Here is a 23340-nt window from a genome sequence, read left to right as displayed (position 1 = left end):
AGGATATGACATGATATTACATAATACAATTTCAAACAATAGTTGTGAGTCTTGGGACACTTGTAATATTACAGCATAATTTAAATAACAATGTGTTAGAAAACTGAATCACGAATAGTTACTATTTTTAGGAAAGGACAACTTTTCCATAAATCCTAAAATTATGAATAGAAGGTTGATTACAGGTACATTGTTCAAAGAGGGAATGGATTTCAATATACTAGAATTTGGGAAACCGATTACCCGGTATGAGATGTTACCTGGTACTTGGGGTAAAAAAGAATAGATAGTCATACACAAGAGACGTCTTATTTCACCTCAATAAGCCAAGTAATCCAATCAGTTGTAAAGATCAGCATGATACAGGTTGCTAATTGCAAAATTTTCTCAGAAAATTGGGGGCACCAAATATACCCCAGCACAAAGAGAAAAAAATATGAAAAAACAAAATCAGAAATTAGAAATAAATCTACAAGTCTATAACAGCATCTCGGCAATCTGGACAGCATTAAGTGCTGCTCCCTTGCGTATTTGGTCACCACATACAAAAATGTCCAACCTGCAAAAATCACCACTCTTAGGTCTCTTACTTACTAAATTAAAATATTAAATATGATATGTAGAAGGCCAAGGGTAGATTAATAAGAGAGGCTCATACCCATTATCTCCATCTAGAGAGACATCACGCCTTATCCTGCCAACAGCAACAGCGTCCTTGTTGGAAACTTCCAAGGGGGTGGGAAAGTGATTTGATGCACGATCATCTATTACCACCACGCCAGGAGCGCTCTCTAAAATCTCTCTTGCTGTGTCCTAATTAATATTCAGTGAAGGAGTAGATCAATTAGAGGTTTCATATTAAATAAAATAAAAAGACAAATAAAGATCATTGTAGATGTCCAAAATAAGAATAAAAGGAGTATACACTTTTTATTTCATAAAATAAAATATTAATTTGTACACAGTTGTGTTGAGTTGTTTATCATCTACAAAAATGCACCTCATGCTCTGAGCCTCTGACTGTCAGGGAGGTAGTCGGAACTCTAGCATTTTAAAGGTGCTGAATTAGATATTTTATGTCACAGAACAATGGTGAATAAGAAGTCCTAGAGGGAGACCAGGGATAATAGTACTGCTAAACATAAGCTATTAGCACATTATCTTTGTAAGAGAACAAGTAACCAACAACTTGGGGCATTTTTCCAGTGAGAGAATGATGATTATGCCCCCAAACATACTATAGTTTCATAATTCCAGATATAGGAACACAATGGTAATCTAGTAGTAAGGCCTTGTGGGGCCTGTAAACTTAACCAATGCAAATGGAACATGGTGCTATTATAATGCAGAGTGCTCTTACATTAGTGTTTTTTAAAAGGTATATGTTTATCTTGCTTCTACATGATAGGGTTAATTGGCATACCTTCCCTCTCCCTAAGCAAATCCAAGGCCAAATCGGCTGACAGTGCAAAGTCAAACTACTTTAAAGCTCAAGTCATCCAAAAGGTTTCTACTCTAAGATGTCTGCTGTGAAACTGACTGACTGTGAGAATAAGAATAACTGACATCAATACTCATTGATTGAAAATCTTATTCTACCTTGGCAGATTACTTAAGATCATTGTCAGTAATAAGAATAACTAGTTTAAGTAATCCCTCCTCGAGCTCCTTTAAGCTACCTTGACAGATTACTTAAACCCCCACCCAAAACATATTCCTTCAAAACAATTCCCTCAGAGGCCTATGTCAGTAATCATTATTGATTGAAGTACTTCTGAACCAACAAGCAACAATCCTCACTCAAACATAAGTTCTTTGCCAAGTATTTACATTGCAAAGGCACATCAACAAATCAGTTCTGACATGCACATTTGTAATTACAAGAAGATTTTTTCACAAATCTCATGGAAACAGAAAAGAGTGGCTCAGTGACAATCAGATCATAAAAAAAATGAAGTATGTACCTCGTCAAGGGGGGTCTCAAATTGAAGGTTTACACTCTCGGCATGTGCACGCATAACAGGGACCCTAATACATGTAGCAGTAACCCTGACAGTAATATCATCCTACAGAATAAAAAGAGCAAGGTTATAAAAATGTTTCATGGCAAAAAAATACTCAAAAACATCCGAGTACAATGAAGAGCAATAAACCAAAACCACAACAACAAAAACTGACACTATGGTACGATAATTAATCAATAGATAGCCCTTCATATGCTTACCCAAATTTTCCTGGTTTCCTTTACTAATTTCATCTCCTCTTCATTGTATCCATTTGAAAGAATTGGTGCATTGTGGGAGAACAAATTAAAAGCATACTGCATAAAAGAAAATGATAAGCACAACAAATGGTGAAAAGAGAAGAGAGTAAAAGCATAATCAAGAATGCCACATAGAAAAATATATACCTGCTGGCTAAAGATGTTGCAAGTTGGAGGCTTGCCTTCCAAAACCTTCACATAGAACGATGTAATATTGGATAAATTCATGGGTCAAAAGAAAAATTGCTTTCAATTCTAATGGATATACTAGAGATGGAAAATTAATAAACATTGAAATATGAATTACAATAAACCTCACGAGTTTGCAGCTCAAGCTCTTCCATCGCAGCAGCACCAGCACCACTAGCAGCCTGGTATGTACTAACAACCATGCGAGTAACCTGCAAAACACACAACATAGATTGATTAATAAGATTTGACGGAAGTGAATCAGAGAGGAAAAAAAGCGATTTCAGATGTGCATTATTAGAAACTCAAGTAGGAAACTAGTTATATAGGTATCTTATTAATCAAGGTTCAAAGCCTCAAATTTTTCAACAACCAAGTATAGTTGCTACCTGTCATACAAATTGCAACATTATTACTGCTAAACACTAGCCCTTTAGTTATATCCCAACTTCCCAAGTATCAAACTTTTCCCAACTCTAAATTGCAAAAACGGTTTTATTGCCATTAGCATACCACTTGCTTAGGCCCCTACAAATTAGCAACCCCTTTTCCAAATCAACATTGCAAAAAAAGTTCTATTACTATTAGCATATCATTGCTAAGATCACGACACTTATCGATCCAATAACATCCGAACAATCGAATAAAATTGCAAACCTATAATGACAATGTCACATCTCTGCTCTAACTTTATAACAACCAATACTATATCATCAAAACAGAACACAAACAACAGTGTAACATAAATATATATCCTAATTTCAATTTGTTCAAGCAGCATTATATCCTAAAATCCAACTTCAAAACAAAGTTTCATCTTTTCTTTTCTTTTTCCCCAATTGCTCTAAAAACTTCTGCCCATTTACAACCAATAATCAATCAATCAATCCAAAACAAACCCAATTCAACATTTACCAAGAACTGCAAACCCTTTTAAGATCATCAACTGTAAATCACAAAATTACAAGAAATCAAACAAATTAAAAAGAGATTAATAGAAGAATCCTAAACCTTGGCACGGCGATGAAGAGGAGTAGCAGCCATTAAACAAATAATAGTAGAACAATTAGGATTAGCAATCAAAGCACCCTTTCCAGAACCAAGCTTAATATGAGACATAGCTTGAGGGTTAACTTCAGGAATAACAAGAGGAACATCATCAACCATTCGAAAAGCGGAGCTATTATCAACAACAATGGTACCCTTTTCAACAGCCAAAGGTCCAAACTGCTTACTAATGGAACCACCAGCACTGAACAGAGCAATGTCAATCCCATCAAAGCTATCTTCATCGAGCTCTTCGACGATATAAGTTCGGCCTTCGAAGGTCATCTCCTTGCCGGCGGAGCGTTTGCTGGCGAGGAGTTTGAGGGAGCGGTAAGGGAAGTCGCGATCGGAGAGGACGGAGAGGAATTCTTGGCCGACGGCGCCGGTGACGCCGACGACGGCGAGGGAGGGGCCGTCGTCTCGGAGGGACATGCGGATGGCGGAGGAGGATGGGGTGCTGGTGCGGGGGAGAGGGAGGAGGGTGCGGCGGAGGGAGGTGGTTGAGATGGTGGTGGTGGTGCCGGAGAGGAAGGGGGAGTGGAGTTTTCCGGCGGCGAGATTCATGGCGGCGGACATTGTGAGAACGGCGGCGGAAGGTGGTGGGGGTTTAGGAGAGAGAAAGTGGAAGTGGAGGAAGTGTTTAGGGCTTTTGAAAGGGAAAATGATATGAAATGAAATGGGATTTTGTTGGATTTTAAAATTTTTTTATTATAGGAAAAAAAAAATATTAATTATAGAGGATTTTATTTGTTTTTCTTATTAAGGAAAGGACAATTGCTTGAGGTTTTGGAGGATGGGAGTTTAAATGTTGACTTGGAAACAAATGTGGTATTTTAGAATGAAGATGGACAAGTTGAATTCTTACCATTGGAGGTGCAAACAAGTTACTAGACTCGAGTTTTAGCCTGTGCAAGTAAGTTTTGATAGAATGTACTCGTATAATCGTATATGGCTGTAAACTTGTAAGGTTGTAAAATGTACTCATAAATAGTTTTAAACTTGTAAGGTTAGCTCGAACTTGAACGAGGATGTGTGATTTTTGTTCAATATTGGCTTATTAAAGCCTTGCTTGATGGCAATTGTTGGCTACTTGGCTTAGCTAATTTGATTGGTTGTATTGGTTTATGTTTGATGTTTACTCATTATTATTTATTTAATAATATGTTTGGTAAAGTTGATTATTGGATGTATTAGAAACTTAGGTATCCAAATGTCTAAAGTCAAAAGCTACTCCAAAGGACTTTTTTTATTTTGGCTTATAAAAGTCATCTTTTCAACTAGCTTAAAAAGCCATTTATCCAAAAAAAAAAGGATGTTTGACCAAACGAAAAAGCCTGCGCTTGACCAAGCTTACATCGACCTTGATTAAATAAATGATCTTTGATGCGTGCAAATTTGTGAAAGCCAAATGTGCATAGAAGTGGAAAATAATACTGATAGGAAGGCATATAAATAACATAAATAAAACAAACCAAAAAAATAAAAATAAAGAAAAGCTAGAAGGTGAATTCATTTGCTAAGTACATCCAGTCCTAAAACTCCTAATTGATAGGCAGCATTGTTTGCTTCCACCCTGACCAATCTGATATGAACTCTTTCTACCCAGCTCTCATCCGCCGACTAAGACAGTAATTTACCTGCCTCAGCCTTAATAATACAACAGTGTATGCAAAATACAAAAATACATAACAGAATACAGCAACCGGGGTGCTCGAGAAGAAAACAAAGAAATGACTAAAACTTGAGAAATATTAGTTACACACTTGATACACAATGGCCAAAAAAACATTCACCTTACAACAGCTGGAGACTTGAAAGACAACCAGTGGAATACTTAATGAATGCAAATAGCTAGTGATTCTATTTCTAAACAAGGCTCCAACACAGCTGCCCTCGTCAAGAAAGGAGAAAGACGGCCACAACTATACATCTAATAAAACTTTAAAGTTAGCTACTGCTTGGGAAGATTCCTATCTTCTTCGCGAGATCAGAAGCATTGTACTCTTTACTTAGCATGACATATGCTTTCTTGGTTCCATCAGGTCTGCAAAACAACATAAAAATGTATAAAGTAAGAATAAGCTGAAAACTCAAGATCTTAGGGAATCCAATTGAAAGAAAATGAGTGATAATGCATTTGTTCAAAAAGGCATTATTATTTCGTCAAAAAAAAGTCATTATTATGGCATCATAATGCGATTTGCAAGTAATAATACCCTATGAAAACCATGTATAGAATGCCTAATTAGTCAGAGGATGATTTAGCAACAGCATAATGGGTGGTAAAAGATCTTAAAAGTTTACCTTATCAAAGTGTTTATTTTGCGAACTTTCACACCAAAAAAGTTGCAGACAGCATCTCTAATCATCTTTTTGTCAGCACGAACATCAACAGTGAACATCAGTGAGTTCTCATCAGCAATGTTCTTTATGGCAGCCTCAGTAATGATAGGGACTTGAAGGATCTGATACACATCAAGTACTCTCCGAGGATACTTCACTTTTTTATTCTTCTTCGAGGTTTTGGGTTGAGAAGCAGCTGCTTCCTCTGTGGTTGGTGCAACTGCTTCGGTGGCTTGGGCAACCATCAGATTCCTGCCAAAACCAGGCTTCTTCATCGGAGAAACTGCGTCTGGAAGTAATATTTAGTTAGATTAGCCAATAGTTATACAATTAAATGTCAAAAAAAAAAAAAAAGTTGCTATTTTACACAACAGACATCCCAAATTCCCAATAAGAGCTGCTTGAACAGACTGATTGAGTGATTGACCACTGAAATCTAATTTGACAAGCTTCAAGTCTGTCATGTTATTAATAAATATGCAATAGCATGACAATCAAAATAACACAGTAGTAAACTGGACTACACAGCTCAATTATATTAGATGAGGGAGAAAAAAAATGGCATAACAAACTCCCTCTTCCCGAACTAGGAAAGTTTGAAGTGAGAGGATGTAAGAAAAGATAGATAAAATAAGAGATATAGTATAAAAGGTGGGTCGGTGTTTAAAAAAAAAAGGTAAAGTAAGACGGACAGTAAAAGGTGTAAATATTGTGGGGGTAAGGGAAGTAAGGTGGTAATACGAGGTTGCCCAAATAAGTAAAACTTGAACCTTTTGAACTACCCCCAAAAACTGAGAGTAAGTTGAACTTTTTGAAACACCCCAAAACAAAAGGTCGAACTTTCAGGAAAGGATGTAGTACATCAGTAAATTGATGTCACTCAATGTCCTAACTAAACAATGATGACGCACCAGAAATACCTTGAATGTAATTTAACGACAACTCAATTCCTAATAGCACCATCTAGATCAGCATCATCTTTACAAGCATCAGAATTATAGTATATGAGGGGTATTAGGCATTCTCACTGATCACTAGAGCAATCTGATGACAGATTAGAATGCATACCAGAGCATGAGCACCATGGGATTGCCTGCTTCTAAGCACTAGAAGAAAGACCAACACATAGCTCAGACACACCCTAGTATGTTAGAAGAACTATAAGGTAATATTTCCACAGAAGATCAACCTGAAGTATACTCTGTAGACACTGAGCATGTCAAGAAGATTAGGCATGAGATCTACAGAAGACCTTTAGTATTCAAATTGAATGCAGGAATATTTTTATTAACCTCAAGAAATGACATGGGATCTCAAACAAAAAAAAATAATAAAGAAATTAAGCATAGCACAATCATTTGAGAGAGTATTGTGCACACCTTTACTCACACACACACACACACACTCACTCAAAGCTATGAGGAGAAAAACAGAAGAAATTTACTATTATGTAGCATGCTTTGACTAATTAGAAGCAAAAGGGTGCAGCTTAACCATAAGCTGAAACACTTACTGAATCCCTACTATGTTCCAATAAATTGGTATCACTCTTAAGAACCGTAAACATAAAGCTGGTAAGAGATTGAAAAAGTGCAGCACTGTTTTTACAAACTAATCATGGCGGTCTAGAACAGTATATAAGTTATCATGATTACAAATTAATCTTTTTTACTAGACATGTCTTTGACCTAAGCATATGATTCAAACTAGTTTGAGTAATATCAATGTTTTCCTGATGTCGCGCCAAGAATATCTAGGATCTATATGAGGAAAACGACAATGTTTTTAATACTACTAAGCCTCATTAACAACATAATGCCTAAAGGAGGAAAAAAATTTATAGACAGAAAAAACTTGTCCTAAATTCCTCCAAACCCATAATACCACCAATTGCTGAGGATAAGTCGGCAGAGATTCAACGTCACAGAATAAGTATAAATAAGCTATAGAATCATCATGGTAGACAAGCAAAACAACAGATTTGTCAATTACATTGCTGGTGAATGTAACACACGAGCTGATAAGCCACTTACATTATAACAATGAAGTTGATCTGCCCATCACAGCTAGCTCAAAATTTCACTAGCAAAAGACACAATTAGTTTCTATAGAATTCTTTCCATAATTCATGTGACCAAACTACAAACATCAAAAGAGCAAAGTTTCAGTCTCACCCTTTACCTAGTTTCGCTTCTAACCCAGTTCCTACAAAGTAAACCATGAATCAAAAATGTATCTTGCACTCTAATCAAGCGATACTCCGAAATGGTAAGTGTATTCATCAAAAGTTTCAAAGTAGCTATGGCCATTAAAAGGTCAATAATAAAGAAAACCAAGTCCAAAAGCCCAAAAGAGTAAACTATACAATCACAAGATTGAGATGCCATTTTCAATTCACATTAAAATAGTACCCCCGCCCAAAAGGATCTCTAGAATTGAAATTTAGACCCGAAAGCTTCAAAACCTATAATATAACTTTAGCATCTACGGGTACAGCTTCTTACTTTTGAAATGACAAATCAAAGGGTTCAATATAGTGAACAATCTTGACTAGGCTGCATTCTCATGTATGCAAATCCTTCCTATAGTATCTAAAGTAATGCATCCTTTACACAACCAAGAATTCCTTCAAACGTTTAGTAAACCACTTATACTGACTGTCCATAGAAGCCCTACCATGCGCATTCCATTACATTCGGAAACACAATAAGTCATACTCAGGTAATTGTTTAGGCAAGCTCATAACCTTCCAAGTTTAAGTGCAATAATTCATCACAGTTCCCACTATTTTGCTCTCTTCTGCCAAAAAGACTGTCTGGGTGATCAATAATGTGAAAGGAACTCCACCCTTCAGTCATATTTTTCCCACAAACAACTGATTTCCACAATAGAAGGTACACTTAGAAATGTGTGCTTTTCCTTAACCAAGGGTATTCAAATTGAACATGAATACCTTCAGACAAACATAGAAAAACCCAACACAATTCTTCTTCACCTTTAACATCATAAATGCTTAAACGTGCAGATACCAACTAGCTTATTTGGCTAAAGTCTGGGGTATCGAATCCCGTCTACTATCTACACCATTGCCTCACTAACTTTTTCTAAAATTCAAAAATTGTAAGTTGTAACTCAGCAATTCAAGAGAAAATTATGCTCCAATTTGGAGGATAAACATCAACAATAATCCTACAAAAATTATGAAACATTTCCACCCATAACAATTCAACATTAAATAAATAACTAACACCAACAATCAATGAAATTATTAATCATTCAAAATTAAACAAAGTCAAAGTTAGCAGGGAACATACCAAGAACATTGAAACCCTTCTGGGTACAAGAAGCAGCAGTGGTGAGGTGAGTTGGGTGAAGAAATGCTGGTTTTTTGGAGGAAAGGCAGGAAATTTGTGGGGTTTTTCTGGGAATTTGGAAAGAGAAAGAAGTAGCAGAGACATTAGAGGAACGGTTAGAAAGGGTGAATGTTGAGGAGAGAGAATGCAGGTTTGGTGCGGTGGTAGCCATTGCTGATAGCTTCAACTCAAGAAGACGATTAGAGAGTGACAAGCGGGTGGTAATCGGATAAGCCTTAGTTGCGCCCCTTTCCACTTTAAAACATCTTCCCCTATCTATCTTAAGGGAAGTTTATAATGGAGATAGGAGGCTAGAGTAATCGGCTAATTCTTCGACTTTTAGGTGTGAGGTCAAGAGTCGAATCTCACCTTTTCTATTTTATAAAAAAAGAAAGGAAAGTCTATAAGGGACTAATTAGATACAACTAGTTTTGTCGAAAACGACCTATTTTAAAATTCTAACTCATTTTAATTATATACGTACTCCCTCCGTGTTTAAATGGGGGATTTGGAGTATTAAAAAATTGTAAAAGAAAGATAGTGGAGTTCTATAGTTTATTGAAAAGTAACGAATGTGAGAAGAGATATATAATAGAAAATAAATAAATAAAGTAATAGTGGGTTTGGGGGGGATCATGAGAGGAGAGAGATATAGTAATATTTTAATGTAGCTTTTTGTCAAAAAAGGAAGTGTAACACTTATTAAAACACGTCCGGATTTAATAAATATAACACTTGAAAAAACAAAGAGAGATTTGTATATTATAATCTCTCCTCTTTAATCCACACTTGGGTTTACAAACCACCAATTGTATATTTTCTCACCAAATTGCCCAAAGTCTCTTATATAGCGTGTAATAACCCTCATAATTGCTTTAAAGAAGTTTAATATACTACTCATACAACCAATGTGCATCTTCCTTTTTGGTAGCTCATATGTTAAGATACTTCTCAGTTAAGCGTGCTTGGCTGGGAGTTGTCTGGAAGGACTTGTGTTGGTCTGTGAGGACAGTTGTTGGCCACTTGGCCCTTGATACGCATTTCGTGACAATAGGCCTCATCCTAATTTGTTTTGGTCGAGGTGTTACATAGCGTCATTGTGAGACCTATCGACACATTTTTTCGATTTTTTTTATATCTACCACATGTTCTTCAGTTCCTTAATTGTAAATCTAAATTAAACACAAAATTAGGCATTAACGAAATAAGGAAAGACTAATTATAAGGTGGTGCTCTTCATTTAGTGTTTTTAAATGAAATTGGGGTATGTAATATATTTAATGATATATTATGTCTTCAATCATACCAAAATCAATACTATAGTTATGAAGAATTAGGGTTAATGCATGTGTATTTTGGGGTTTTCTTTAATTTAATTGTTTTTTAAAATTAAGATTTATAATCGTAAATTGAGCATATATATTATTTCAAATAGAGTTAATCAATGTGAATAATGTTTAATTTAAAAAATTATATCAATTTGAAAAATTACCCAAATTTGAGATAAACCCTATAGAAAGAACAACAAATAATAATTGATACATGTTTAGTGACTTGATTATTTTTGTGTGAGCTGGAATTATGTCAAATACCAAATGTTTTCCCTAATTCACTTTTAATGTTTGTTGAAAAAAATGCAGTTAAACATGTAAATCGAGAAGCTATAGAAGAACACACAATGACATCATGTGTGAGGGCTTAGGCAATCTAGTGGGAATTTTTAATGTTTTGAAAAGAGTAGGTAGTAAAATAATTTTTAAAATCGAAAAAATTCACTTTAATAATCTGAACTATGGATGAATTACTTCTACTAATCCCAACTTTGCAATCACTTTACCCTTAATAGTCACAATGACTGACAACCTGATAAAATGATGTTTTTTTTTTAAAGCCACTTTGCCTCTCCCACCGTGAAACTCCTAGACCCAAGCCAAGGCCACCGGAATCTGGCCGGCCACCTCCCCGAACTACCTGAAAATGGTCAGCTGACCCAACCCTACTCCTTAAACCACTCCCCTCCCTTGCTGAAAAAAAAAAAAAAAAAAAAAAAAAAAAAAAAAAAAAAAACCTCGCTAGTAATGAAAAACAATATCTCGTACATAACAACTTTCTAGCTAGCAATGAATAGCTAAACATCCACAAATGTTGATTTTGATTGCTCTTCCATATATTCAGCCAATCAATTTATAATCCCAACATTTATTGTGTATCAATAAAACAATAACTCTATCACAGCCAAATTTTAATTTATGGTTTTGACATTAAAAGTCATACTTTATACGTATTATCTGATTTTGAAAATTGGCTACATTCTAAAAATCAATAAACCAACAGCAAGGCAATGAAATAATTCTTTCGAATTAATTAATAGGCAAGGGGAGTAGGCTACCTCCAGTTAATCTCCGTGATAAACAAATTCCGTTCATCACAAAGTAAAACCGCTACTTAGAAGTAGCGGTTGTAAGGCAATAGCGGGTATATCCATTTTCTCCGCAAAAGTACATTATTAGATCACGGAAATAAACTTGTATGTTCTCCAAGGGGAGTAAAAAATATATATATATATATAAACAAGCAAATCTAGTTCAATAGTATAATTGTTAAAATAAACTTAGCAAAAACAATTGTTCTAATATCAACACTTCAACAGCTAATTGATAACTTTTTGGCCAATTCAGTGAGAAAATTAGATTACAATGTAGAAAAATAAAATAAAAATCAGATCAGTACAACTTCTACAACAATACAAGTTATACAACAATGCCTTGTCTTTGGCAGCAGCACAAAGATGGAGAAATTAGTTCTACTCATCCACCATAATATACAATAAAATTAAAATAAAGCTTCTTAGGGCGAAATGCTCAAACGAAAGCTACAGAATCATCCTTGTTCGAGACCGAGCAACTACCATCACACTGGCCTATTGGGGTAAGAACAGGGTTATAACTTAAAAGTGTAAATGGCAACCCTAGCATGTTATTTTCTTTACTTAATACTTTTCAGTGACATCATCCTATACACAGTTCAGCTCATGATCAAGAGACAGCATGGATGGCCAGATGCTCTGAGACACATGTTCTTCTTAAGTAGTCGGCAACCTCTGCATTTTCATGATGTGACGTGATGCCCAGATTCCATTTTCTTCTGATGTCAATCGGCAGGTTCAAAATTGTGTTCTCTACACACAGACCGAATATATGCAACTGAATCGTACACAACATAAAGGAGGTCCTAAATAAATTTACAGCAAAAGCTTCTGTACTTGTAGTTCAGATCTTCACCCAATACTCCTGCGAATCCTCTATCAACATCTTGACTCCAGCTTGGGTTGCAATCCTCTATGCATTCCAAATATCATTGTCTACTGGAACGTCAATGAAAAATAATTGTTAGTTTGCATTAAAATTATGTTTGCCACAGAATACATACATAGGCATGATAGGTCATCTTTATTTTAAATTTTTGCCTTACAGGTTGATATATGAAAGGAAAGAAGATTGTATGAGATCAGCATTAGATGGCAGCATTCTTCATTACTACTGTAAGACAACGGAGAGGTAAGCAAATGAATCCATTTAGCAGATACAAGTCGAAAATATTTACAGGCTGTTTCCCCTTCACACATAATGCATGGGATAATCAGCAAGATGAGAAGTTGAGAACCATGATTGTGGTGAAAAGGTAGAGGGGTACAGGGGTGGAGAAAGAAATGAAGTGAGACAGGAGTCATGGGACACTGGAAGTGGAGAAAGATGAATGTGATGGAGACTACTTTTCATATTTCAATAAATTTCTACAGAAACAATCTTCATAGCCAACTACAAGCAATCCTTGGGACTATCTAAACGTACAAAACGACTGAAATAAGAATAAGACAAGACATAAGAAGCTACCGAATTGTCACGTGGCAAGATACTATTTGCAAGATTCTGATCAATAGATATTGGAAGCTCTTGCATCTGGCCAAGTTTTCCTGAAAGCTCTTTCATGCTGCAGTAGATCAAAGTTTGCAATTACAAAACCAGAAGAAAACATGGCAATTTTACTTTAATGATTAAGAAAAAAAGAATACATACTCATTCAAGATGGCATTGATATTGTTAATGTTGTCTCTTGTACGACAAAAGAGATCGATGTTATCCTGCAACTGAACACAAAGATTTGTTTAAAACAAAAAAATAAATAAATAATTAAAATAAAATAAAATCTACCAACCAAATCAAAAGAGGACAATATTGAGGAGCTATATTCACTATTAAAAGAACCCAAAAGCGGTGTTCAGTTCACATGAAGGAGGATGACCAACATACGATACCAGTGCACCACATTATTTATTATGTTATTCAGATTCAAATGGCAACACTCCAGACAAAAAAAAAAAAAAAAAAAAAAGACGCCTCGTATCTCATGAACATTATACAATATTACAAAGAGGCAACCAAATGGAAACGGCAAGTACAGGTAACAGTGTCTTTGAGGACTTTGACAACTGAAAGAGGAATAATTTAATTTAATATCATTGCAGTTTGGCTAAATACACAAAAAGCAAGACTTGGAGAGAAATATGAAGTTGGCAATTTTCCGCTATATAGTAATTACCACCCACAGTTGAATAAATCAGTGGAACCCAAACCTTACAGGATCAGAAAATTCGTACTCCCTCATTAGAATTAGTGCATGTTTCATTTTGCAAAAATCAAGAATAGTTGTTAAATACAAATAAAAATTTAAGTTATTAGAGGGGGGGGGGGGGTGTAAGAGAAATTGTGTTGAGATAAATAAGTAAGAGAACAAGAGTGGAGAAACAAAGCAATTATAGGAACTGAAATTGCAAATTATTTTGAGATATTAAAAAATAGGAAACCATGCACTCATGCAGCGTCAAAAAGGATGCAGAGGGTAGACATTTATAATCTGCAGCCGAGGCACTTATTAGGGTCATTTATGGGGAAGAGTAATAAATTTTGGAGATTTTCAGTTGTAATTATAAGACTCGTGGCCAAATCTCTCCATATTATTTGTATGTACTATAATTCAGTTGCCTCTAACAAGGTTCTCAGCTAGGATGCTGGAGGAAGGAGGAAACCTACATTCTTAGTCATAGCAGAATGGCTGGCTGTTACTTGCGAATATATCCAACAATCAAGGCTCAGAATATTCCTCACATGGCATACAACACATAGAAGAACAAACTAGACAGGTAGTTTAACCCATTTGTTCAATGAGAAAGTGGAGTCCACATAAATTTGAGAATCCCTCCCTTCTATGTTATTAGTCAAGCATCATGGAGAGAAAAAGCAAGAGAGAGAAAGCGTAATTTGATACACTGTCTTTCACCACCTTTTGAGAATCCCTCCCTTCTATGTTACTTTCTCCCGGTCAACTTTTAGATTAGTGAAAGTTTCAAATACTTTGGTAAATGAGTAAAAAGTCATAACAACTATTTTGAGACAAGTTGAAATAGGAAACTCGACACCTTATACAGGGAGTATTTTCTTTTAATGCCAAAGTTGAGAACATATATAGAACAAAGGAGTAGTACTTATATTCTCAAAGCAAACAAGATAGATGCAGATAAATCTGTTTGTAAAATTTGAGTTCAAAAAAAAAAATACAAACTTCCACATTTCCATTCCAGTCAGAAGAAGCTCACCTTCAGCAATGATATATTACTGTTAATATGATTTAGGGCTTGAATATTCTGCTCCAATAGATGCTTAGCTTTGCCAGTCAACACTGTTATCAATTAAAATCCAAAAAGAGATTAATAGGAGCAAAATGCCAATTGCATAGAGTAAACAAGTGTGTACTTGGCCAACTGCCAAGACCTTTATTAAATTACAACTTAAACCAAATATAGGATATATATTGTCTAGATGAGTGTGTCAATTAATTTTGAGTTTTTTTTTTACAGCTCCAAAAGTGAAAGTTCATCAAAGAGATGATGCCTCAAACTGCTTCTGAAAATGATCTACATGGAGATCGGTTCTAGACTATTTCACAACAGCAAACTTAGAATTTTGCTATGTTTTGAGCAGAAAAAGTCCTTAAGATATGGAAACTATTTTGCAAAAAAATATCCCGCACATGAGAATATGATACATATTCGCATCAATATTTCAGAAAATTCCCTCAGATACGGACAGCATTTTCCAAACTCCAAGGAGACAACCACTAAACTTAGAAAGAAATGTCAACAGCATATGAAGTATGTCAAGAAGCAAAGTTATGATGATAAAGTTGATAGAAAATTGTCATCATACATCAATGCAAACGGACATAGACAAACTTTCTCTAACATAATAGACAGAGACTTTCTTTCAAATAATATGCTTCGTAAAAAGTAACTGTTACACACCAGATGTCCAAATTTATAATTGTTGAAAGACAGACCTTGGCATTTTACACGCTGATTATGATCCATCTGATTCGGCTGAAGAGAATATGGAGTCATGTTCATGTTAGATATTGAAGGTGATGGTAAATTAGTCTTTGAAGATGATTCCACGAATTTATCCTGGGAAAGTGTGAAGGATATCATTAGATAACCAATCATTAACAAAAAATATCAAACTAGCAACAGAATTACATAGGTGGCCTTACAAGTTCACCAAGCATGATTTATACAGTACTAGCATACTGTCTCCTAAGAGGCAGATAAAATGTATCAAAGAAAATTCTACTCTGTATTGCATTACTTGATAAGCAAGTCATTTTTGCTTTTCATTGGTTTTTACAAGCTTTGGAAAAATTCACCAACAGCATAGAGAAGTAAACCAAAAATAAGAGAACGGAGGAAGTAACAAACACATTCACATTAAAGCATGAAGTGCACTTAATAAGTTTATTTATTGGAAAACCCATACAGACCTTAACCCACATGTCCACAACACTTATCAGCCTACTTCAAACAAGAGAATAAACCATGATGGAAATGCATACAGCTTCATACAAACATCGTCAACCATACCTTTCTGTAATTTCCCTTCCTTCCCAAGTGTGATTCTTCTTGTTTTCTTCGCTTTCTCTGTGGAAATGCAAAGAATTTATTTGTCAGAACCAAATGCATATCTAGTTAAATGTTTATATAAATAACATAATCTACTAAATCCTATTATGCATAATTATTTAGCATTCCATCAGCTGAAAACACAATAAAATAACGATCTTCATAATGACAGCTTGACAAGTAGATGTATTTCCCACAGGGGTACAATTAGGGTTCTGGTTTCCCTTTAATTTTGAGGAATCCTAATTAGTGACCTAAGTTTTTGCTTCTTATATATGGTAGCCAGGTTTATGGAGAGGAGGGGATAAGAAAGAAAGAAGAATCTAGAGATTAGGGAAACTAAGGGAGATATCACATGCACAATGAAGGAGAATGAATTAAGGGTGTTCCAGTTGAAACTGGTTACACAGTATGGGCCAATGACGACAGGTCCCATTTAAAAGTACAAAGAGCTTTAGGTGGTATAATCATTGTTTGACACTAAAGCAAGGCAGTGGCTGGGATCTTAAAGCTGGATTTACTTTTAAACTAATTCATCCACCAACTTAGATATAGAGGTTTCCATCAATCTTAGGTATCATACAAACAACTACAAACCTATGGGAACTCTTGTGAGTAGGTACCCATTTTTTGGTTAAAACTGCCTTATAGAACAGTTTTGCACAAGTCACTACCTCTGTTGTATTTTAGAGCACATTTGCATCAAACAAAGACGCAAGCCTTCAGCACTAAAGTGTCCCAATAAGATAATTGTCAGAAGAAATGAAAATGTATTTCTCACAAAAGTACACATAAGGTTACACTAGTGAAACAAACAAGCACAGAGTTGCAGACCTCTGGAAAGAAGCATGAGCTGCCCCACTTTACCAGAGAAGCTGAAAGACCTTAATGGCATTTTAGCAAAAATGTTCTAAGTCAGAACAAACTATATTTTTTATTGGGAGATCAGGCTAATAAAAATACCCAAAACTTTTCACCTGATCTAACATCATCATTAAGCATAATCCCTACCCACTGAGGTGTGAAATAGGAAAGATGGTTGGAAATAGTGTTATACTTGATAATGACATCAAATTGGAGACATATCTGATGAGACACTTGCCTTTCGCAAACTAAATAAAAGGTGATACTGAAATCTCATTCTTCGAATATATGGTGCGGAATTTACCCTCGCATCACACATAATAAACATCCATATCCACCCAGAACAGTGGATTACCTTAATTGTGGTACCCTTCAATTACTCCCCAATATCTTCTCATTTGGGGCAAGGGATATCTCTGATATGATCTTCTGCAATTCACCACGGCCCTATGAAGTCTTGCATCAATAATTACAACAAATAAGGCCAGAAACGAAATTTTGTTATACAACTATGGCACTAGAAGCCTTAATCTGCTAGGCTCTGTGAAGGAGCAAAAAAGTGGAGTCACTGACTTCTGTCCCTTATGTGCAGGTAAGGGAAAGTTCCCATTACAATATTATTTTATTTTTTATATAAGTTTCTTCAGCACTTCAGCAGACTTCTTAAGGGGATATTCCTGATATGTAACGGAAGTACTTTTAGTGGAGAAATGCGTTATGAAATACTAGTGGAAAGAGCTGGTGGTAGCTATTGTACAACAACCTATCATAATGAAGAAGGGATCATGGCAATATCACAAGGAAAAAGAAGAGCAGGTTGGTCTACTTGGTTGTCCAAGTGAGAAACCTTCAGCCCTTGCATCTTTACTTTACATGTTGCAAAGATCTTCACTTGAAAATTTTTCGCTAAATATGAAGCTAAGTCTATACAAAGGTTGTCCTGTGGCCTATACTTCCCCTATTATCCACTCCAAAATAAACCATATGTAAATGGAAAGAAAAAAACGAATATCGACTACCAATCCTGTAATCCCAGCTCAGATATTTAAGTGACAACCTATATCATATTCCCATTAAAGTTCATACTAGACAATCATCGCTAAAAGTAGATGAGGCTCGTAGATTTCATTATTATGTAAACTTACAAGGATGGGAGAGAAGATAGTAGATTAAGTAAAAATTGAACAGCTTACCGTCATCCACCGACATCTGAGAGCAACATCACGTACAGTTTTGTCTCGTAAAAGAGCGGCAATTTTGATGTACTTCAAGATACTAGGCTCATCTTTATACCTGACAATCACATATTAAAAGTAGGGCAGTAGGGTTAATACAAGATTTTTGCCAACTTAAAAATAATGGCAAGTATAAAGGCATAGAATAGCAATGATAGGCTCATAACATAAATGACTATATTGAGGGGATAGCTTTGGAGACCACATTGCGAGGCCATATGTAAGTAATGGAACGTACAACAGTACAAAGATAAGGAAGGGGAATCAGGAAAGATATTAAAAAAGAAAATTAACTAATGTAGTTAGTTAAGGAATTGAATCTTATTCCCTTTCAAGATGTTTAGTTCCTCACCAAAATGAAAAATTTTCATTTTCAGAATCTTCTACCCTTATAGTTATCATGGCCAATGTGAATGCTTCAATCCCCTAACAACCCCACCCCCTACCTCATCTCACACTACCCACAATGCCGCCATCCCTAGTTCTTCACTTTATACCTGAGACACATTTCCTCTAGCACCCAAAAAAATATTTTCTTGTAGATTGTAATGCCTAGGGGAGAACAATAATAGGAAAAACCTCTTATGATGAGTACACAGCTACATGCAGCATAATCAGCAAAAGGCATTACAACATCTCAACCAAATACATAGATTAAAATTTAGTAATGAGAGTTCTCTTTCCTTTTCTCAAGGACCCCCAGATAAAATGTTCCCTATACCCTAATATTCAAGTTTCCCTAACAAGCTCAATCTGACAAAAAATAGACGTATCAAAACAATAAGGCTAACCAAAAGAACATTTGAGAAGTAATAAAAATTTATAGATTTGTTAAAGACAATCAAGATGTTGACAAGCTTTGCAGATGAAGTTAGGTATGCATGTCTTCACTAGCAATCTTCTACTTATATACTTCACAGCAAATGATTACTGTAGCAGGGCAACAGAAACTGTTCTTTTCAACTAGCTAGAAGACATTATACTTGAAAATTTACTTCACATTTCTAAAATTTGGGAATATTAACATAGCACATATGTTTAAGTTAAGTCATAATCCACAAGATACTTCGTATATATGTGAAGTGTAGGTTTAACTACTAAACATAACCTAAAGAATAGAGTACTAACTTGACAAGGCCATCTTCCAATTTGTACTGCTCTTCCTCTGTCCATTCAACAGCGAGGCCAGCATCGTGCTTTAGCCCAGGCACCGAATCCAAAAGAAGAGTACCAGATGAACTGCCAACAGGAGTTGTGGTGGGACTGCTACTACTAATGATGCTAGAATTGTCACAAAACATTAGATTTCCATTACTACTATTCATCCCATAATAGTTACCAATTGGGATCATCTCCGACGTGCTATTTACTGCCCCCGACTGAAACGATATAGCATGTCGATGCAAACTAGCAGCTAGGGCGTCTTCCTGATGAAAGCTTGTATTAGACTCAGCTGCCATCTCTACTGGCTCCAATCACAAAATTCACAAAGAACTACGCCCACAAAAGAATCGTACTTTCAAATGTCACATGCTCACATTGCGTGAACTCTACACCTAGAAATCAGAATCAAATCATAAAAAGCACTTTTAAGTCTATAACAACACATAAGTAATCAAGGAAACTCAAAGAAAAAACACATAAAATTCAACTCAAAACTTCTAATAACCTCATCTAGAATCACTAAAGGAGCAAACTTTAACTAAACAAAAAATTAATTATAGCACAAAAATTAATTAGCTTAATCTAATTAGTAATTAGATACCGAAAACAGCTAAAAATAAATCAAACTGAAAATTTACCAGAAACCCACAAAAATTAGGAAAGAAGAAGAGATAATAATCAAAACCCAGCTAAAATTTACAAATTCCCAGAAAACCCCAGAAGCAGCTCGAAGTAGAAATCAAAGGGAAGCAAGGAAATTCAAAAAAAAAAAACTTAAGGAAAGTACTAATCAAATAAACAAGAAAACCCTAACAAAGAATCAAAAGTAGAGAAAGAAGATACCCCTAGAAAAATTGAAAAGGGGGAAAATAGTAAGAGCCCTAATTGAAGGGGGTTTATGAGATTTCTTCTTTATCTTCCTGGAAAAATTAAAATACCCACAAAACAAAACAAAAAACCCAAGCACCACCAACGCTACTACTTTAAAGTGTGTTGCTTTATTGTGAATTGAGGAGAGAGATTGGAGAAAGAAGGGTATCTGCCAATGGGAAGACGAAGAAGGGGGGGCAAAAAGGTGGGTGGGGGAAGAGAGAGAAAGAGAGAGTGAATGTATGCGTTGGTGTGTGAGAAAATTATGAATTTATTTTTCCAGGTTTTGTTGTAGTGTGTGTTGTTGCAGATCTTGGAATTCAGCAACAGTGAGAATCCCAATAAGGCAGCATTTGATGCCAATTATTGTGGAGCCTCACCTCACTAGGGGTGAGCATGGGACGGGTACCCGTACCGTTAGTACTAACGGTTCGGGTACCCGATAACCAAAATCACTAAAACTGATACCCATAACCGGAACCGATAAGTTCGGGTACCCGGACTTCGGGTACCCGGATTTTCGGATCGGTTATCGGGTACCCAATAAGATATCCAATAATGATAATTATACTTAATTACGTAGTTATTATGATATAATTTACAACTAATTAACAACAATACCATATGATCTTGACTAAATTATTAATAATATTACTAATCATTGATATAATAAAGTGATTATGAAGTAAAGTAAAAATTTAGATTTATATTAATAGATTTAAGTAGGGAAAAAAAGCAAAAAAAATGCTTATCGGATCGGATCGGGTAACCGTTAATTTTAAAATGATACCCATAACCATACCCGATAACAAATTATCGGAACGGGTACCCGAACCGTTATGGTTATTGGATCGGGTACCCTAATTTTCGGAACGGTTACGGATCGGTTTTTCGGGTTTTCGGTTTTTCGGGTAGTTTTGCTCAGCCCTACCTCACACCCCTCGCCTTTTTCTCTCTCCTCCCCCTTTACTTTACTATACGATTGAACCGGCATCTTTCACAAGTATACAATACAATTAAACCGGCATTTACTACAGGTGTACTAAAAGATGTCAAAATTTCTTATATACATAGTACAAAGTATTATTAGCCATGTTAGCAATAAGTGGTTAACTAAATTAATTGATATAGAGGAGAGTATATTACATATTCATAGCCTTAACCATTAACTTAAAACTTTGATTAAGTTGATCCTTTAACATTGCAGCAAGAACAGTCTAATGGACTCTCGTGTGAGGGGCGTGATAGAGTATAAAACATATTCACATCAATTAGTGTGTTATTAATAAACCTGTTAAAATTTAAACAAAATTAGGTTAGCGTAGACAATATGTAATATCTTTGTAAAGTAGTGTAGTTGATTTTATTAACTTATTAAGCATTACTTCCTATATTCATCACCTTAAGATCATAAGTGATATCTCTTACCATTTATCACTAGACTTAGGGTCTGTTCTGTTCAGCTTAATTTCAATTCAGCTTCAATCAGTTTAGTTCAATTCAGTCCTTATTTCCTTCTCTCATAAACATTTCATTTCAATCAACTTTATTCAATTCAGTTCAGTTCAGTTCAGCCCCAATCAATTCAATTTAGTTGTTTTCAGTAAATCGGAATAGACCCTTAGTACTTTCCGATGATCATGTATCTTACCCATAGGATTTTTAATTTGTGTTGGTTTGTGATTTTGTTATAGTAGTATAAATATTCTTTATTATTATTAGTGTTGTGTGCTTTCTTTTTAATTTTGCAATGTGTTATTTACATGCTTTTTTCTAATATGTCCTTTCCACCCTTCTTTCCCAACCATTTTGCAACTTGCAAGGAAAAGAAGAAACAATGCTCAAAAAGAAATGAAAAGGAACAAACAAAGTGCGCCAAAGAGGTGTGCATAACTACTAGTATTATATACACATGCACACTACAATTTTTTTATTTAGTTGCACAAAGTAGCAGAAATCCATTACTTTCTTTTTTCATATAACTTCATAATTATATCTAGCCTTAAGGCTATATAAAATAAGGATTTATTGTACTTGCATGAGTTTTTGTTTTATATAGTAAGATGAAGTTACTCAAAGGGGAATAAATATCTCAAACTATTCTTGGTAAGACTCAATCTTATGTTTCCGCAAGAAAGTTACGACTATAAGTTTGATCAACTACCCTGAACTCTTTTCCTCCTCTTAGTTATTGCATTGGTATTTAAAAGTGAAGAGTCATAAAGCAGTGTTATAATAATTTTGCGCATAAAGTGTTATGGTGCACTAAAAAAAAGTTTAATTTTTAAAAATCTGAAATTACGGGCTAATATCTAAATGGAAGCAAACAAGTTCAACATACAAGTTATTAGCTCATATTGCATAAAAGCTCTTATATGACTATCACAAGATTTGTACAGTGATTGTTTAGCATTGGTGGGATTGAAGATAATGACGTGTGAGTAGTTCATGCAGCTTCAAACCTAACTTTCAAAAGTGTAGCTAGAATATAAATTCTAAACATCAATTTGTACATTTTATATGTGTCACAACCACATTGATTCAATGACAAAAACACTAGGATTATAATTAATTCTACAACTTGTTTGAACTCGATCAATAATGGATTGCACATTAGAATATATGACTCATGTATATTAATAATAGATATCCAAATTTAATGGTGTTTTATCACTCATATTGTCACTATCTTGAAGAAACATAATTAGCAATTAATACTAAATCAAGACAAAGAAAAATTGCATTCATAGTCTCATGTACTATCATGATTTTTCGTTTTGTCACTATTAAAAAATGACAAGTTTTTCTTCAAATCTATTTTCATATATAAGAAAATACAAAAAGAAAGTTTCACTATTATAAGTTATAACATGTTAATAACACCAATAACATGTGATTTTGTCATAAATTTACAAATTGTACTCCATGCTCCTTTTAAAACTGTGTTTAATTTATTTATTTTTTTTTTTTGGGGGGGGGGGGGGAGTTATAGATAATTTCAAC

At 35.0% G+C, this 23340-nt stretch overlaps 3 protein-coding genes across 6 annotated transcripts; all 3 read right to left on the bottom strand.

Annotated features, from left to right (window-relative positions):
• Positions 1–290: 290 nt before the first annotated feature.
• On the bottom strand, positions 291–4174 carry LOC145559381 (uncharacterized). The gene is made up of 7 exons (XM_081620803.1): positions 3464–4174; positions 2578–2664; positions 2411–2455; positions 2225–2320; positions 1965–2066; positions 659–813; positions 291–559 (listed from the first exon to the last, which is right to left on the bottom strand). Exons 1-7 carry the CDS (start codon positions 4073–4075, stop codon positions 478–480), a joined length of 1179 nt encoding a protein of 392 aa, XP_081476929.1. The 5' UTR covers positions 4076–4174; the 3' UTR covers positions 291–477.
• Positions 4175–4952: 778 nt separating this feature from the next.
• Positions 4953–9493, bottom strand: LOC145558245 (large ribosomal subunit protein uL23c-like). The gene is made up of 3 exons (XM_081619412.1): positions 9157–9493; positions 5804–6131; positions 4953–5543 (listed from the first exon to the last, which is right to left on the bottom strand). The coding sequence occupies exons 1-3, from the start codon at positions 9365–9367 to the stop codon at positions 5447–5449; spliced, it is 636 nt and encodes a 211-aa protein (XP_081475538.1). The 5' UTR covers positions 9368–9493; the 3' UTR covers positions 4953–5446.
• A 2407-nt stretch (positions 9494–11900) lies between these two features.
• On the bottom strand, positions 11901–20593 carry LOC145558243 (uncharacterized). Of its 4 annotated transcripts, XR_014092403.1 has the most exons (10): positions 20311–20590; positions 19432–19859; positions 18262–18361; positions 16166–16222; positions 15589–15712; positions 14849–14931; positions 13272–13342; positions 13089–13185; positions 12667–12734; positions 11901–12559 (listed from the first exon to the last, which is right to left on the bottom strand). XR_014092403.1 is itself a non-coding variant. In XM_081619410.1 (9 exons), exons 2-9 carry the CDS (start codon positions 19761–19763, stop codon positions 12500–12502), a joined length of 921 nt encoding a protein of 306 aa, XP_081475536.1. In that variant the 5' UTR covers positions 19764–19853; positions 20311–20593; the 3' UTR covers positions 11901–12499. The 4 variants fall into 4 exon arrangements, 3 of the variants coding, with proteins under 3 accessions (XP_081475536.1, XP_081475535.1, XP_081475537.1); XM_081619410.1 differs by lacking the exon at positions 12667–12734 and having other exon boundaries at positions 11901–12556; positions 19432–19853; positions 20311–20593; XM_081619409.1 differs by lacking the exon at positions 12667–12734 and having other exon boundaries at positions 11901–12556; positions 20311–20591.
• Between the last annotated feature and the right edge of the window lie 2747 nt (positions 20594–23340).

Source organism: Chenopodium album, chromosome 9 (assembly GCF_948465745.1).
Source record: "Chenopodium album chromosome 9, dcCheAlbu1.1, whole genome shotgun sequence".
In the NCBI taxonomy this organism is placed as follows: Eukaryota; Viridiplantae; Streptophyta; class Magnoliopsida; order Caryophyllales; family Amaranthaceae; genus Chenopodium; species Chenopodium album.
This window is presented reverse-complemented; position numbering and strand designations above follow the sequence as displayed.